This window comes from Convolutriloba macropyga, chromosome 2 (genome assembly GCF_964194025.1).
Source record: "Convolutriloba macropyga chromosome 2, txConMacr16.3, whole genome shotgun sequence".
Lineage (NCBI taxonomy): Eukaryota > Metazoa > Xenacoelomorpha > Acoela > Convolutidae > Convolutriloba > Convolutriloba macropyga.
The window spans coordinates 16,622,942-16,636,937 of record NC_134469.1 but is presented as its reverse complement, the minus strand read 5'-3'; the positions used below and the strand labels follow the sequence as shown (position 1 = coordinate 16,636,937).

The following is a 13,996-nucleotide window of genomic DNA, read 5'->3' as shown; positions in this document are numbered from 1 at the left end:
TTGTTAGTGTCAATGGAGTTGTTTTCAACAATTTAAGATTTCAAATTTTTCAAAACCTTTCTTTTTTTTCAATTTTTTTGCCTCAGTCGCCAGGTAACCTCCTTCTGGGTTTGATAGTATGTTATTACATAGTTGCTGGGGGCAATGGAATGGTTTTCAACATTTTAATAGAACGTATTTCTATATTTCGAAATTTATTCTAAAAACTATTGCTATCGGTCTTTGAGCCAATGAATTTTTTATGGTTTGGAATTGGGTTACTGGATAGCCTTTAGAGACACAGAAATGATTCTGATGATATTAGTATCACGATTTTCGGCAACATTTCGTTAAAATTCGATTTTTTTTTGAAAAATAGTCATTTTCTGAGTTAACGATCTTCAAGGGCCTATTCAGATATAATACACACGATTTCAGAGACAGAATTGGTTAAAGCCTCCGGGGTAAAAGCTTCAAGAGAGTTTTAGCATTGAGTATATTTTTGTTTATTTTGTTTGATTGTTTTAGTTTCTCAACTTTTTGAGATGATTTCGTGTTATTGCTGGTATTGTTCAATTGAGCTGCTGGTCAGGTAGAGTAATTCTAAGTTTTTCATTCAAATTCTTTGTATTGTTTCAGGACTTGTGCTGCTTCGTTTATTAATACGTCGTGTCCATCGATGATTCTTGCGAACATTGACTTTTTCAATTTAAGTGACTTTACTTCTTTTCAGTTAAATTTTGTGTGCGTGACGTGACGTCTTTTGTTCTGCTTTTAGATCAGTTGCGTGTCTTACTTCACTCAAAAAATGACTTCTGAACTCACCTTCTGGAACTTTATATTTTATGAACATTTACTAGTTAAAGATCAATAGTGTGCATCTAAGTAGCGCAAAACGTATATGCCCTAATTCTTGAGTATTAGAGTCTTGAGTTTTGATTTCAAATATTAATTTTGAAAAAGCTCTTTTAGGGTTTTTTCCTTATAGAGCGTATGTGTCTCATGAAATGAGAGTCCGATTCTAACCCAAAAAGTCTAGTGATCTATTAAACGGTTATACGATTTGTTAACTATTAAGAGCTGTTCTTTTATTGTTGCTGATTGGTAAGCCTTTATTTTTTCTTTTCTATTAGTTAGGACTTGACCTGCATTTTCCTTGTTTTGTCGTCTGACACTTTTTTCATGTTTGTTTTTTTCAACGCCGAACATCTGAAAAATTATAAATTTCAAGAAGCCTTCTTCCCATTATTGGTGTTTGTGCGCGTGACGTCATTTCTTTTCTCCCTCGCAAGTATATTGGTGTTTTTGATGCGTGGCTTTCCTCATTCAACGAAAGGACCTCACTTCGATTTCAATTGAAAGAGAAGTCTAAGAGCAGACAGTATCAGTATTTTGCTATGAGTAATGCTGCATAGTTATTTTACTCGGCATTGATAAGTTTATGTACTCCGTTATGTATCTGTTTCTATTTCAAAAATTCTATTACACTCAGCTGTATTGGGCAATCTGCGGGTTTGTTTCGGAAAAATTGTTAAGTTTTCCCCTCCTAATCGCAGTTGTTTGTCTTAATCGATATTTGTTTACTATAAAGCTTGAGTTGGGGAAGACTTTTCAGTCTTGTCCTGATCATTAATTCAAGTAGTGATAAATGATGAAGCACTAAATGTATTTGGCATATTTCAAATAGTCCAAGGCTTTGCATTCTTCTAAGTGTTTGCTCAAGTCTTATAACATTTATTTTGGAAGATTTGAAAAGGAAAGTTCTGTTTCTTGAAGCACAGAACAATCAAGTTTTCAGTTTGGATTTGATCTTGTTTGCATTGAATCTTCCACAACCGCAATGCCGCACTCAAAACCAACGGCCTTGTCAAGCAGCAGTAGCTGCAGTGACCCAATTGAGAAGGCTAACGACACGGCGGTCAGTTCGGAATCTGGCTGTGCCGAATATGTGGTGGAAAAAATTGTAAGTAAGCGTGTCCTCAGATCAGGTGAAATTCATTATAAACTCAAGTGGCGAGGATATCATGACAACGAGAACACCTGGGAACCTGCCAAAAATCTGAATTGTCCTGATTTGGTGGCCCAATTTGAGAAAGATCACCAAGGCCAGAGTTTTTCGTACAGCCCCTCAAAGTCAGCTAATGTTGAGAAACCCAAGAAGTCTCCTCTGAAAGTTGGGGTTAAGTTAGAAGCTCAAAAATCCCCTTCAAAAAGTCTGTTCGCGTCATCAATTCCATCCGTGAGTTGAAGCTCATGTTTTCTCTGTGAGAGTACGCTGCAAATTAAGGTCAGGAAACTATTTAGCTCATTCAGAGAGGAGTTAACGGGTTCTAGAGCAGCAATATCTTCAGTAACGGAGAAACTGAGGCTAAAAACGAATAAGGTAGTTGCTGGGAAGTCATCAATTTAGGTAGCTAACCCAATAGGCCCATGGCTCAAAATCATGTTACGGCTCTGTTGTTTTTAATAGCTGCGCTGATCGCTGTTTTTGCTCAATTCGGAGACCTTAATATATCGGGAACAGCAAGTTTTTTTTCTAACCAGCTTGGAGGGGATAGGAATTAAACTAGCTCTTTTCGGTCAATTGTGAGTATTATCAGTGAGAGTTGTAAGAGTTGTGAGTATTATTGTGAGAGTTGTGAGTATTATCATTACAAAGCGTGTCAATCGTTGAATATGTTATTAAAGAGCTTTTATCGATTGACATCTTTTTGGGAAGTTATCGCCGTTTACAGTTTTACTCAACATGGTGGCTTATTTTTTTTTTACTATTTTTGTAATTTCTGGAACATTTCTGGATTTTTTGCACAAATTCTGTTTCTCTGTTGCTAAAGTACATTAAAATGTGCCCAACGACAATAATGCTTTTTTTACGATGAGTCAGGGTTGTTGAATCTTTTTGTTTGATATTTTAAAAAATTTGGCCGATTTTTCTGTAATTTTACCGTCCATAAAAGTGGAATCAAATCAGTTATTTTAGCAACAACTAATGATTTTGAAAAGCACTGCTCAGGCAATTTTGCAAACTAAAACAAGGACAGGTTTTCGTCGAGCAAAACTTTTTGGAACAGCAGCTTTCACAGCACTTTGCTGATTTAAGTCGATTTAACTCAGTTTTTTGAAATTTTAAACGTGATTTTCAATCTTTTTTAGAAATTTTACGTTTTACGTTTTTAATTACGTTTATAGTAGCCGAATTAATTACGTTTTTATAGTAGCCGAGAAGTGATATGGAGGGTGTTATTGATCTCATTGGGGCTATCTAGGTTTTGATTTATATTGGGTGCTGTCTTTTATTAAAATCTATTTAAATTAATCGACTTTTTGATGACAGTAAAAGATAAAATTAGAGTGGAGAATTTAATCACGCAAGAACAGTAAATTGAGCAATGAAGTGATTAGTTCTGAAGTGAAGCAGAGATAAAAGTTTTAACACATTTTTGATTTTTAAATATTTTTTTTACGCGGCCATTTAACTTGTGTTCCTGCTGTTCTTTCTCTTGCTTTGCTTTAGAATCCTACTAAAATTGTTATATGTTTTCTAATAGTTTTTATCGGGACAACAAACTGGCTACGTTCTGTTTTATCGAAGATTTTCTAAGTTCGCTTATTAAATTTGTTGCTTCTTGGCTTTTTGTAGATGCCAGGTTTTGAGACGAATGTGTGTGTGGCTTGCACCAGCATACTTTTCGTTTTGTAAAGAAATGGCTTATGTAGTTGTGAAAAACTAAAGCATACCGAGGAAACAATGTTTGCAAAGACTGTCAAATTTTGAGGGCAATTTTTCTTTTCATGTCTTTTTTATATTTTTTGAATTATTGCTTTTCAATCGATTTCTAACATAGCGTTGTTAGGGAATCTTGGGTAAACTTTATTAACTAGGTCAAGTTTGATCATAGGTTTGATTGTTTTTCAGTACTACGCTTTCCGTATAGCCTAATTTAGCGTCTCAGATGTAAAAAGTGTTTTGTCAGTTCCCTTTGAGCCATGGCTTCCACGGTGAAATTTCAATTGGGCAACTTTCGTGAGACATTTTTTGGCTGTCGAAAATACTTATTTACAATGAAGATAACCACTGGTCTTTTCGGTGGCAATGTTGTGGGCACAAGCCCTACATTATTGTTTGCAGTCTACGTAAAAAAAATCAGGAAGCCATTGTTTACTCTTGTTTTTTTAAACAAGGAGTCACAATGAAACAAACTGAAAAGTTTTTTTAAGCCCAAGTGTTTGCAGAAGTATTTTATTTAGACTCAGGAGACTGCAGAAAAGATTTCGAGGCTAACAGAAAGATAAATTGAACATTCTAGTTCTGACTCTTTGAAAAATTTGGACAAAAATTACTGGAAAGTTTTGCATAAAGTTTACCCCTGAGGTGAAAATCCAGTTTCAGAAGGCCATAATAACTGCCATGATAACCAAAAAATTGATACTAATTAAAGAGACCAAAAATTTTGCTTTATTAGAAAATTCAAAATAACAATAAGCTTTTTTTCCTTGATTCCAATTGCTACTCTGATGCAATCATTATTACCTTGATTAAAACGGACCTAAAAATAACAAAAGGAAAAGAGTTTAAAAGTTTGAAAAGAGTAGAAAAAATCAAAAATTAATGTTGCCAAAAGCTTATCATGGAGTGGATCAATCAGAAAATTTGCTCTTTTTTTATTTATTCAGGGCGACTTGAAAAAAATGGCACGATTCTACTAAGTTTACTGCACTAAACGTGCCGGTTTAAGTACGCTCCTCCACCTACCCTTGCATCGCAATGACATTTTTTCGATTGCAATTCGATATTTGTCATCATTTGATGAGCTAAGTAAGTTACTGCTGTACTATTGTTCGTCAGATACGGTACATCACTAGCAAAGCTTCTTCGTTCATTTTAATATTAGAATTCAGCTCATCGGAGGACATTAAACTCAGTGGTGGGCGCAATTGTCAAGTCATGAATGCTTGAGAACTATTTAATAAAATTCGACTTTGATTAAAATAAGAAAAACAGTGGAAAATGTTCGTTTCTCAGAGACGTGTTTGTTTTTTTTGTGAGAATCTTGTATGTTTTCGGGCGGAGGGCTTTTCGGGTGTGCTTCAATCGGGGCTATGCAGATCTCGCGGTTCTAAGAGTTCAGCTATACACCGTCCGCTGGATGTGGTTAATATTTTATGTTCTTTCGTGTGATGCGAAAATTATTTGTAATTCTTTTATTTAGAAGGATCCAAGCAAGCAGATGAGCGCAAAAAATCTTCGAAAGATGCGTGAAAAAATGGAAACTGACATTTCGCAGCGACACGTTTTCTCGCCAATTAAGAAGCCCAGCAGACCAGGAACTCCCAACTCCCGAGAATCGAGTCCTAAAAAGAAGAGCCCAAGTCCGAAGCCGACAACAGTGAGTCCAGCTAAGGTTTTAAACCTTTCTAGGGTGTATAAGCCCAGCGACTCCAGTAGTGTAAGTGCGAGCTCAGACGAATTGCAGACAGCTGAGTCAAAGAGTGGTCCACGAGTTTCGTCTCCATCTAGGAAAGGAATCGACGTTTTCCAAGATTTATCAAAGGATCTTCCGCAGTCGTCAAATTCTGTTGCAGTCATTGAGCCTGAACCCATATCTATTCGGGGGTATGTAGTTATTTTTCAGTAATAGATGCACAGCGATAGCTGGGGTGTTATTTGCCTTCTCTTGATTAATAGCCGCGAAGCGATAGCGGCTATTATTGGGGACATCGTGTTTTTTACAGTTCAAAGAATTTGAATTGTATTGGTGTGCTGTCTTTTCAAGATCTTTCGCTTTTTTCAGTTTTTTCACGTCAGTGAGAAGTCAAATTAGAGTGGTGATTTTCGTCACACTGAAATAGTAAAGGGAGCAAAAAATCGAGTTGGTTTGAGGCGTGACTTTTTTCAAAATACCTTTAAAGTCGAGTGAGAAATTGGTGTTCGAACAATTTGGCGGTTTTTTAGACGGATTTTTTTTCAGGTGCGTCAGTTTGACTTCTGTTTTCAGAGTTTCGTCTCCTTCAGCGCTTTTAAGACGGTACATATGTGTTCTAATTGTGCCCATTTGCCTTTGCTTGAACTCAATATGGGGCAACTAAAACTTTTTCTTGCTATGCCACTATTTGATGTCATAAAATTTTAGTGAATTTTAGACTTTGCCCGATTTTTTGAAAATTATCTGTTGTCTTATCACTTAGTATCATCAGTGGCAGGTCTGATTGGTTGCTAATGAGGCATGAAATAACCTAATTAATGGTTTGAGTTAACAGCTAGTGGTTTTCATGACTTTGACACTACTTTTTTCAAAAATTTTGAGTGAATTTTTGAGTTCTACAACATTTATTAAAATTTTTGATGTCTTATCATTTAATCTATCTGGGGACAGGTCTCTGATTCTGCGTAGCGGGGTTAAGTATATCGACTTAATCGTTTCTGTTCAAAATTAGTGCTTTCTATGACACTAATTGCTCTCAATAATAATTATCGACTTTGTTAATTTTTGCAAGTTTTTTTTCGACTTTGTCGTTTTAACTTTGTCTCATTATCGACAGGTTTTATTGATTGCTTTAAACGCTTCAAGTACAGCAAGTTATTTCAGTTTGTTTTTTTCTGAATTATACGCTTGTTCCTTTTTTCAAAGAAAAATCGTACTGATTTTTTTTTAAATTAATAATATAATTTGTTGTACTTATTGATGTCTGATCACTTAATCCCATTGTTGACAAGTCTCAACTCTGGTCATTGGGGAATCAAATAATTGAGGTAATTGTATTCTTCAATAGAGGTTGCGTTCTGTGACTTTTATACTAAATGTTCAAAAAGTTTCAGCGACTTTTTTGCATTTTTTGGTTTTTTTGTCTTATTATTTATTATTATCAGTGAGAGGACTCATCGAAATTTAATGACAGTCTGCTAAGTAAAAATAGAGGAATTTAGCAGTTTGAGTTCATAGCAGTTGTTTTTGATGTTGATCTTGTCTTTTAAAATAAAAGTTGAATTTTTAATCTTGCTTGTCTTTGTTGTTCTGGTGTTGTTTTATTGCTTAATCTCATTACTAACAGCACAGCTCTCATTTGCTTTTTAAAGCGGAGTTAATGATTCTCATAAATTAACCCAATTGTTTGAATTGTAGTTCAGGACTTGTCCCGCTATGTTTTTTTTTAATTCGTCGTCTCCATCGATGATTCTTACTATTTGACTTCTTTGAATTTACTTTCTTCATTTATTCTGCTTTTAGGTCAACTGCATGACTTACCTCACTCAAAAATTTGACTTACATCTGATCTCGCGTTATGAAATTTAAATTTTATGAACATTTACTAGTTAAAGATTACTAATTTACTAATTAAAGAACTATGAACATTTACTAATTAAAGTCATGAATGCTTGAGAACTATTTAATAAAATTCGACTTTGATTAAAATAAGAAAAACAGTGGAAAATGTTCGTTTCTCAGAGACGTGTTTGTTTTTTTTTGTGAGAATTTTGTATGTTTTCGGGCGGAGGGCTTTTCGGGTGTGCTTCAATCGGGGCTATGCAGATCTCGCGGTTCTAAGAGTTCAGCTATACACCGTCCGCTGGATGTGGTTAATATTTTATGTTCTTTCGTGTGATGCGAAAATTATTTGTAATTCTTTTATTTAGAAGGATCCAAGCAAGCAGATGAGCGCAAAAAATCTTCGAAAGATGCGTGAAAAAATGGAAACTGACATTTCGCAGCGACACGTTTTCTCGCCAATTAAGAAGCCCAGCAGACCAGGAACTCCCAACTCCCGAGAATCGAGTCCTAAAAAGAAGAGCCCAAGTCCGAAGCCGACAACAGTGAGTCCAGCTAAGGTTTTAAACCTTTCTAGGGTGTATAAGCCCAGCGACTCCAGTAGTGTAAGTGCGAGCTCAGACGAATTGCAGACAGCTGAGTCAAAGAGTGGTCCACGAGTTTCGTCTCCATCTAGGAAAGGAATCGACGTTTTCCAAGATTTATCAAAGGATCTTCCGCAGTCGTCAAATTCTGTTGCAGTCATTGAGCCTGAACCCATATCTATTCGTGGGTATGTAGTTATTTTTCAGTAATAGATGCACAGCGATAGCTGGGGTGTTATTTGCCTTCTCTTGATTAATAGCCGCGAAGCGATAGCGGCTATTATTGGGGACATCGTGTTTTTTACAGTTCAAAGAATTTGAATTGTATTGGTGTGCTGTCTTTTCAAGATCTTTCGCTTTTTTCAGTTTTTTCACGTCAGTGAGAAGTCAAATTAGAGTGGTGATTTTCGTCACACTGAAATAGTAAAGGGAGCAAAAAATCGAGTTGGTTTGAGGCGTGACTTTTTTCAAAATACCTTTAAAGTCGAGTGAGAAATTGGTGTTCGAACAATTTGGCGGTTTTTTAGACGGATTTTTTTTCAGGTGCGTCAGTTTGACTTCTGTTTTCAGAGTTTCGTCTCCTTCAGCGCTTTTAAGACGGTACATATGTGTTCTAATTGTGCCCATTTGCCTTTGCTTGAACTCAATATGGGGCAACTAAAACTTTTTCTTGCTATGCCACTATTTGATGTCATAAAATTTTAGTGAATTTTAGACTTTGCCCGATTTTTTGAAAATTATCTGTTGTCTTATCACTTAGTATCATCAGTGGCAGGTCTGATTGGTTGCTAATGAGGCATGAAATAACCTAATTAATGGTTTGAGTTAACAGCTAGTGGTTTTCATGACTTTGACACTACTTTTTTCAAAAATTTTGAGTGAATTTTTGAGTTCTACAACATTTATTGAAATTTTTGATGTCTTATCATTTAATCTATCTGGGGACAGGTCTCTGATTCTGCGTAGCGGGGTTAAGTATATCGACTTAATCGTTTCTGTTCAAAATTAGTGCTTTCTATGACACTAATTGCTCTCAATAATAATTATCGACTTTGTTAATTTTTGCAAGTTTTTTTTCGACTTTGTCGTTTTAACTTTGTCTCATTATCGACAGGTTTTATTGATTGCTTTAAACGCTTCAAGTACAGCAAGTTATTTCAGTTTGTTTTTTTCTGAATTATACGCTTGTTCCTTTTTTCAAAGAAAAATCGTACTGATTTTTTTTTAAATTAATAATATAATTTGTTGTACTTATTGATGTCTGATCACTTAATCCCATTGTTGACAAGTCTCAACTCTGGTCATTGGGGAATCAAATAATTGAGGTAATTGTATTCTTCAATAGAGGTTGCGTTCTGTGACTTTTATACTAAATGTTCAAAAAGTTTCAGCGACTTTTTTGCATTTTTTGGTTTTTTTGTCTTATTATTTATTATTATCAGTGAGAGGACTCATCGAAATTTAATGACAGTCTGCTAAGTAAAAATAGAGGAATTTAGCAGTTTGAGTTCATAGCAGTTGTTTTTGATGTTGATCTTGTCTTTTAAAATAAAAGTTGAATTTTTAATCTTGCTTGTCTTTGTTGTTCTGGTGTTGTTTTATTGCTTAATCTCATTACTAACAGCACAGCTCTCATTTGCTTTTTAAAGCGGAGTTAATGATTCTCATAAATTAACCCAATTGTTTGAATTGTAGTTCAGGACTTGTCCCGCTATGTTTTTTTTAATTCGTCGTCTCCATCGATGATTCTTACTATTTGACTTCTTTGAATTTACTTTCTTCATTTATTCTGCTTTTAGGTCAATTGCATGACTTACCTCACTCAAAAATTTGACTTACATCTGATCTCGCGTTATGAAATTTAAATTTTATGAACATTTACTAGTTAAAGATCAATAGTGTGCATCTAAGTAGCGGAAAACGTATATGCCCTAATTCTTGAGTATTAGAGTCTTGAGTTTTTGATTTTAAATATTAATTTTGAAAAGTTCTATTAGGGTTTTTTCCTTATAGGGCGTATGTGTCTCATGAAATGAGAGTCTGAATCTAACCCAAAAAGTCTAGTGATCTATAAAAGGGTTGGTTGTCGATTTGTCTATCTTATTTCTTTAGTTGTTTCAAATCATGGAAGGCCACAAGCGTCTATCGCGGCTATTTTCCGGCAATCTGTCGGTTTTGTTTTTTTACGACTCGAAGAGGAATATTGGTTTTTTAAGGTTTTTTACAGGAAGTACTATCTGTTCAGGCGGCCTAATAGTGAAAGTGAGCAGAGATTCGTGTGAAGTAACTTTTTCTGAGCTAGACAAGTTTTTGTTCATGCGCTGCGTTCAGTGAATAACTTCGACTATAAGTTTTTGAGAGATTAGCGCATATAGATGACACTTTTCAGCCGTGTTTCTGCAAGCTTAATAACTCGTTTCAAGTGCAAAATTGGCCAATACTTTTTTTGTCAATTTTTGCGTTTGAATTTTGTTCTGTCTCTAGTCTTTTTCATGATAATATTTAATTTTATTTTTTGGCCATTGTTTAGTTTTATCGCGTTCATTGAGATTTAAAGCGACAAGTAATGTGCAAAGTTTATTTACTTACCAATTAACTACTTTTTAATGTTGTAAAATAGTTTTTCGATGGACAGAAATAACGCGAATTGATAGAGATTTGCGGAAATTTCGTGCAGTATTCAAATTTTTCTTCAAAAATAGAAAGTTTTGGGAGCTTAACATGGCTTGACTTTTTGCTGCGCGCGTATCTGATGTGTTCTTTTTTGTTCAAAAGCTGGCTCGTTTTATATATAGGACTAATGTAATTTTTAGTTCAGTTGGTTTTTTGGGCTTTTTTTCGTTTTTTTACTGATTTTTGTTTGGTTTATGTAGTCACTTTAGTAGGTACCAGTTGATTTAAAGGTAATTGTTTCACGAAGACGAGTCATTGGGTGGTTTCCGGATTTCTTCCGGCTATGTTTTTTTATTTCGTCAAGTTTTTTACTACGGGCATATGACGTCGCAGCTTATTCAAATTTGCATTTTGTTCATTCGTTCATGCTATTTCAACTGAATTGCGTGCGTGACGCCATTGCGTGCGTGGTTTCCGGATTTCTTCCGGCTATGTTTTTTTATTTCGTCAAGTTTTTTAGTACGGGCATATGACGTCGCAGCTTATTCAAATTTGCATTTTGTTCATTCGTTCATGCTATTTCAACTGAATTGCGTGCGTGACGCCATTGCGTGCGTGGTTTCCGGATTTCTTCCGGCTATGTTTTTTTATTTCGTCAAGTTTTTTAGTACGGCCATATGACGTCACAGCTTATTCAAATCTGCATTTTGTTCATTCGTTCATGCTATTTCAACTGAATTGCGTGCGTGACGCCAAGTTTTTGGTCACGCATGACTTTCCTCACTCTCAAAAATGACTTCCTCACTTTAAAATGGACTTTTCTTACTTTAATTCAAAGGTCAAGTGAGTTTGTGCCACTCTAATTGAAGCTTGTTTGAGAGCAGCAAATAGAAGCAGACAGATTCTTAATCAAATTGTATTATCTGAACGTTTAATAAAAAAGAATTTTTTGTCTGTTTCTTTTACTATTTTTTGGGACTGCTATTGCGGCTATTTTCTGGCAATCTGCCAGCTGTTTAAACATTAAGTTAAAATTCTCAAACGAAGCATTGTCGAATTGGATTTGGCCCCCAGCCTAGTTAGTATAGGATGTTTCGCCCCTTGCGAACTTGCTATCTTTACGCTGTAACGTGCTTTATTATATTTGATTGTCCCGCGGGCAGATATTGTCCCGCGCATTCATTTTAAGCATCTTTTAAATTTTCTTTTCCATCTCTACAACCCTCCTTTTCAGCATATGGACGAATCATTTCTCTTGGAGACAATTCTAAATCCACTTGAATTCTAAGTTGTCAGTTTTCATACTTTCTCCGTTTTTCTTTCTTATTAGGCTTGCGAACCTCTTTGTAAACTCCTGCTTTTTAATTATTGTTTAAAAAATGGAAAAAGAGTATCGTGCTGTTCGCAATATTGGACTGATTTAGATGATCGCTAGAGTCAGAGTATGTTAAGTGATTGTTTCCTGCGCAGGTTCGCGCGTGGACTTGAAGCTGAAGCAGTTCTGGGCGCATCAACAAGCGGACCAGGCGGCAGATTGGAACTGTTGATCAAATGGAAGGAATCTTGCTGGGCAGATTTCGTACCAGCAGAGGAGGCATATCACAAATGTCCGTTACTTGTTTGTAGATTCTACGAAAGTATGATTGAGTTCAGAGGAACCAAAGTGTCGGTGCATGATGTGGTTGGGCGCCTGAACTCTAAATGATTAAAAACTTTCAATTTCAAAATGGATTAAATGTTGAATTGACCAAAAGTAGAATTAGACTGAGATAGAAAATAGATTTCAACAAATAGTGAGAGCTGTGCTGTAACTAGTATTTATTGAGTTGTGCAATGAAAAATTTGTTCGATTTCAATTTTCAGGGTTTAGCTTTTGAAACGTACCTCAATTTTTGATATCGATTTTTATGTATCAATAGCGGGTAAATTTATATTTGATTCTTGTTTCTAAAAGAATGAAAATTTGTATCTCGCTTTTAAAAAATTCTATTGCAGAAAAGTTAGACAATTATCTCAGTAAGTCTCGCGCGAGGCTATCACCTCTCATGCATTTTGTAGCTCATCTGTAGAATGATTATAAATAATTAAACTTTGATAGAATCTAACCAATTGTTGCTCGGAAATGGTCCAGAAACATTTTTGCTTGTTTTCGAAACTGCTTTTAGAGAGAGAGAGAGAAACAGTGTTTTTTTAACTTGGATTTTTGGTACTAATTCGTATCTAATTTTTTTTCAGACTTTGACGCTATTTGTTTTCAAAAATTATCTGAAATCTTGAATTTTGCCCCTTTTGTGGTCCTTTTGGTTATCTTGTTGTTTGGTTTCACCAATGACAAGTCTTAGTTATCTGATAAGTCATAATTGAATCGATGTAAAGAATTCAATTGCTGAGCAGTTTTAACATCATTTGTTTTTTCCCAAAATTTAGTTTTTTTTTAGTTTTTGTCTATTTTTGTAGGTATTTGTTTTGTCGATTCAATGAAATCTCTCCTTGCCTCTGAAGTTACTTATATCCAATTAAATAAAAAGTGTCAACTCATATCTAAAGTTTACAAAGACTTTTACATTACCTGTCATCCTAAAATAGGGGAGATTTTAAAAGTTTTGTCCGTTTTTGTAGTTTTTTGGGCTTTCGTGTCATTAAGTCTCATTAATGGTAGTATTCTTGACCCTGTGATGAGGCATAATTGCCGTTAGTTAATTGTTGCAGTTCATAGCTATCTTTTGTTACGACTTTGACACCTGTTTATAAAAATGTCAGTTTTATTTTTTTAGTTTTGTGTGTGCCGTTTTTGTTGTTTGAAACATTGTCTTAATGTTTTTATGAACAGCTCTCGTTATCTTTCTTGCGAGCTTTAACTGAATCTGTTTATTTATTAATTGCTGCCTGCATTTGTTGTTATTTGTGTTATGTGGTCCTTTAATTTTATATATAAAAGTTGTATGCCTTCTATTGTTCGATAAGTTTGTCTGATTAGTTTAAGTTTTCATTACAAGTCTTATATTTGTCTCCAAGACATCAAGGAGTTTCGAGTTTTTTCTCCTTTTTGCTCACTTCTGTTCGCTAAGGGTGGCATTTGTTGTCAAGGGTCTTGCGGTGTGATTTTCTAATTGCACTTTTTGTGCGTGCAAAAGTTGTGGGAAAGAAAAGTCGTCTGAGGTTATTCATTATGTTCTTGTTTGCATTGTCATATGCCCTGCTAACAAGTGCAGACTATTATTTTATTGAGGCTTATATTCCAAATTTAGTTGTTTGCTTTCTTTGAATTGTATTTCAATTTTTCTGTTTCTGTATTACAATAAAAAGATTAGATTGTATTGGGGTGCTGAAGTTCTCCACACATTTTTGCAGCCAATTCTAAGCAGGGATTTCAAACAGTTTGCACCTTAAAAAGTTTTGTAGGTTTTGTGAGCTTTTACGGGGCGGCAACTTGACTCCTAATTTAAATTTTTTTATTGTTGACAAATAATGCTGAAGGCGTTGCACATGTTCGAGTGGCATTCCGTAGCATTTTATTGCAAGATCCCTCAATTGGCAGTTAGTGATTTTGATTGA

General features: G+C 35.0%; 1 protein-coding gene across 2 annotated transcripts; it reads left to right on the top strand.

The window, feature by feature from the left end:
- The first annotated feature begins 1,676 nt into the window (after nt 1-1,676).
- On the top strand, nt 1,677-12,356 carry LOC142335158 (uncharacterized). Of its 2 annotated transcripts, none has more exons than XM_075383523.1 (3): nt 1,677-1,942; nt 5,190-5,593; nt 11,912-12,356. In XM_075383523.1, exons 1-3 carry the CDS (start codon nt 1,820-1,822, stop codon nt 12,144-12,146), a joined length of 762 nt encoding a protein of 253 aa, XP_075239638.1. In that variant the 5' UTR covers nt 1,677-1,819; the 3' UTR covers nt 12,147-12,356. The 2 variants fall into 2 exon arrangements, with proteins under 2 accessions (XP_075239638.1, XP_075239637.1); XM_075383522.1 differs by having other exon boundaries at nt 1,677-2,218.
- The last annotated feature ends 1,640 nt before the right edge of the window (nt 12,357-13,996 follow it).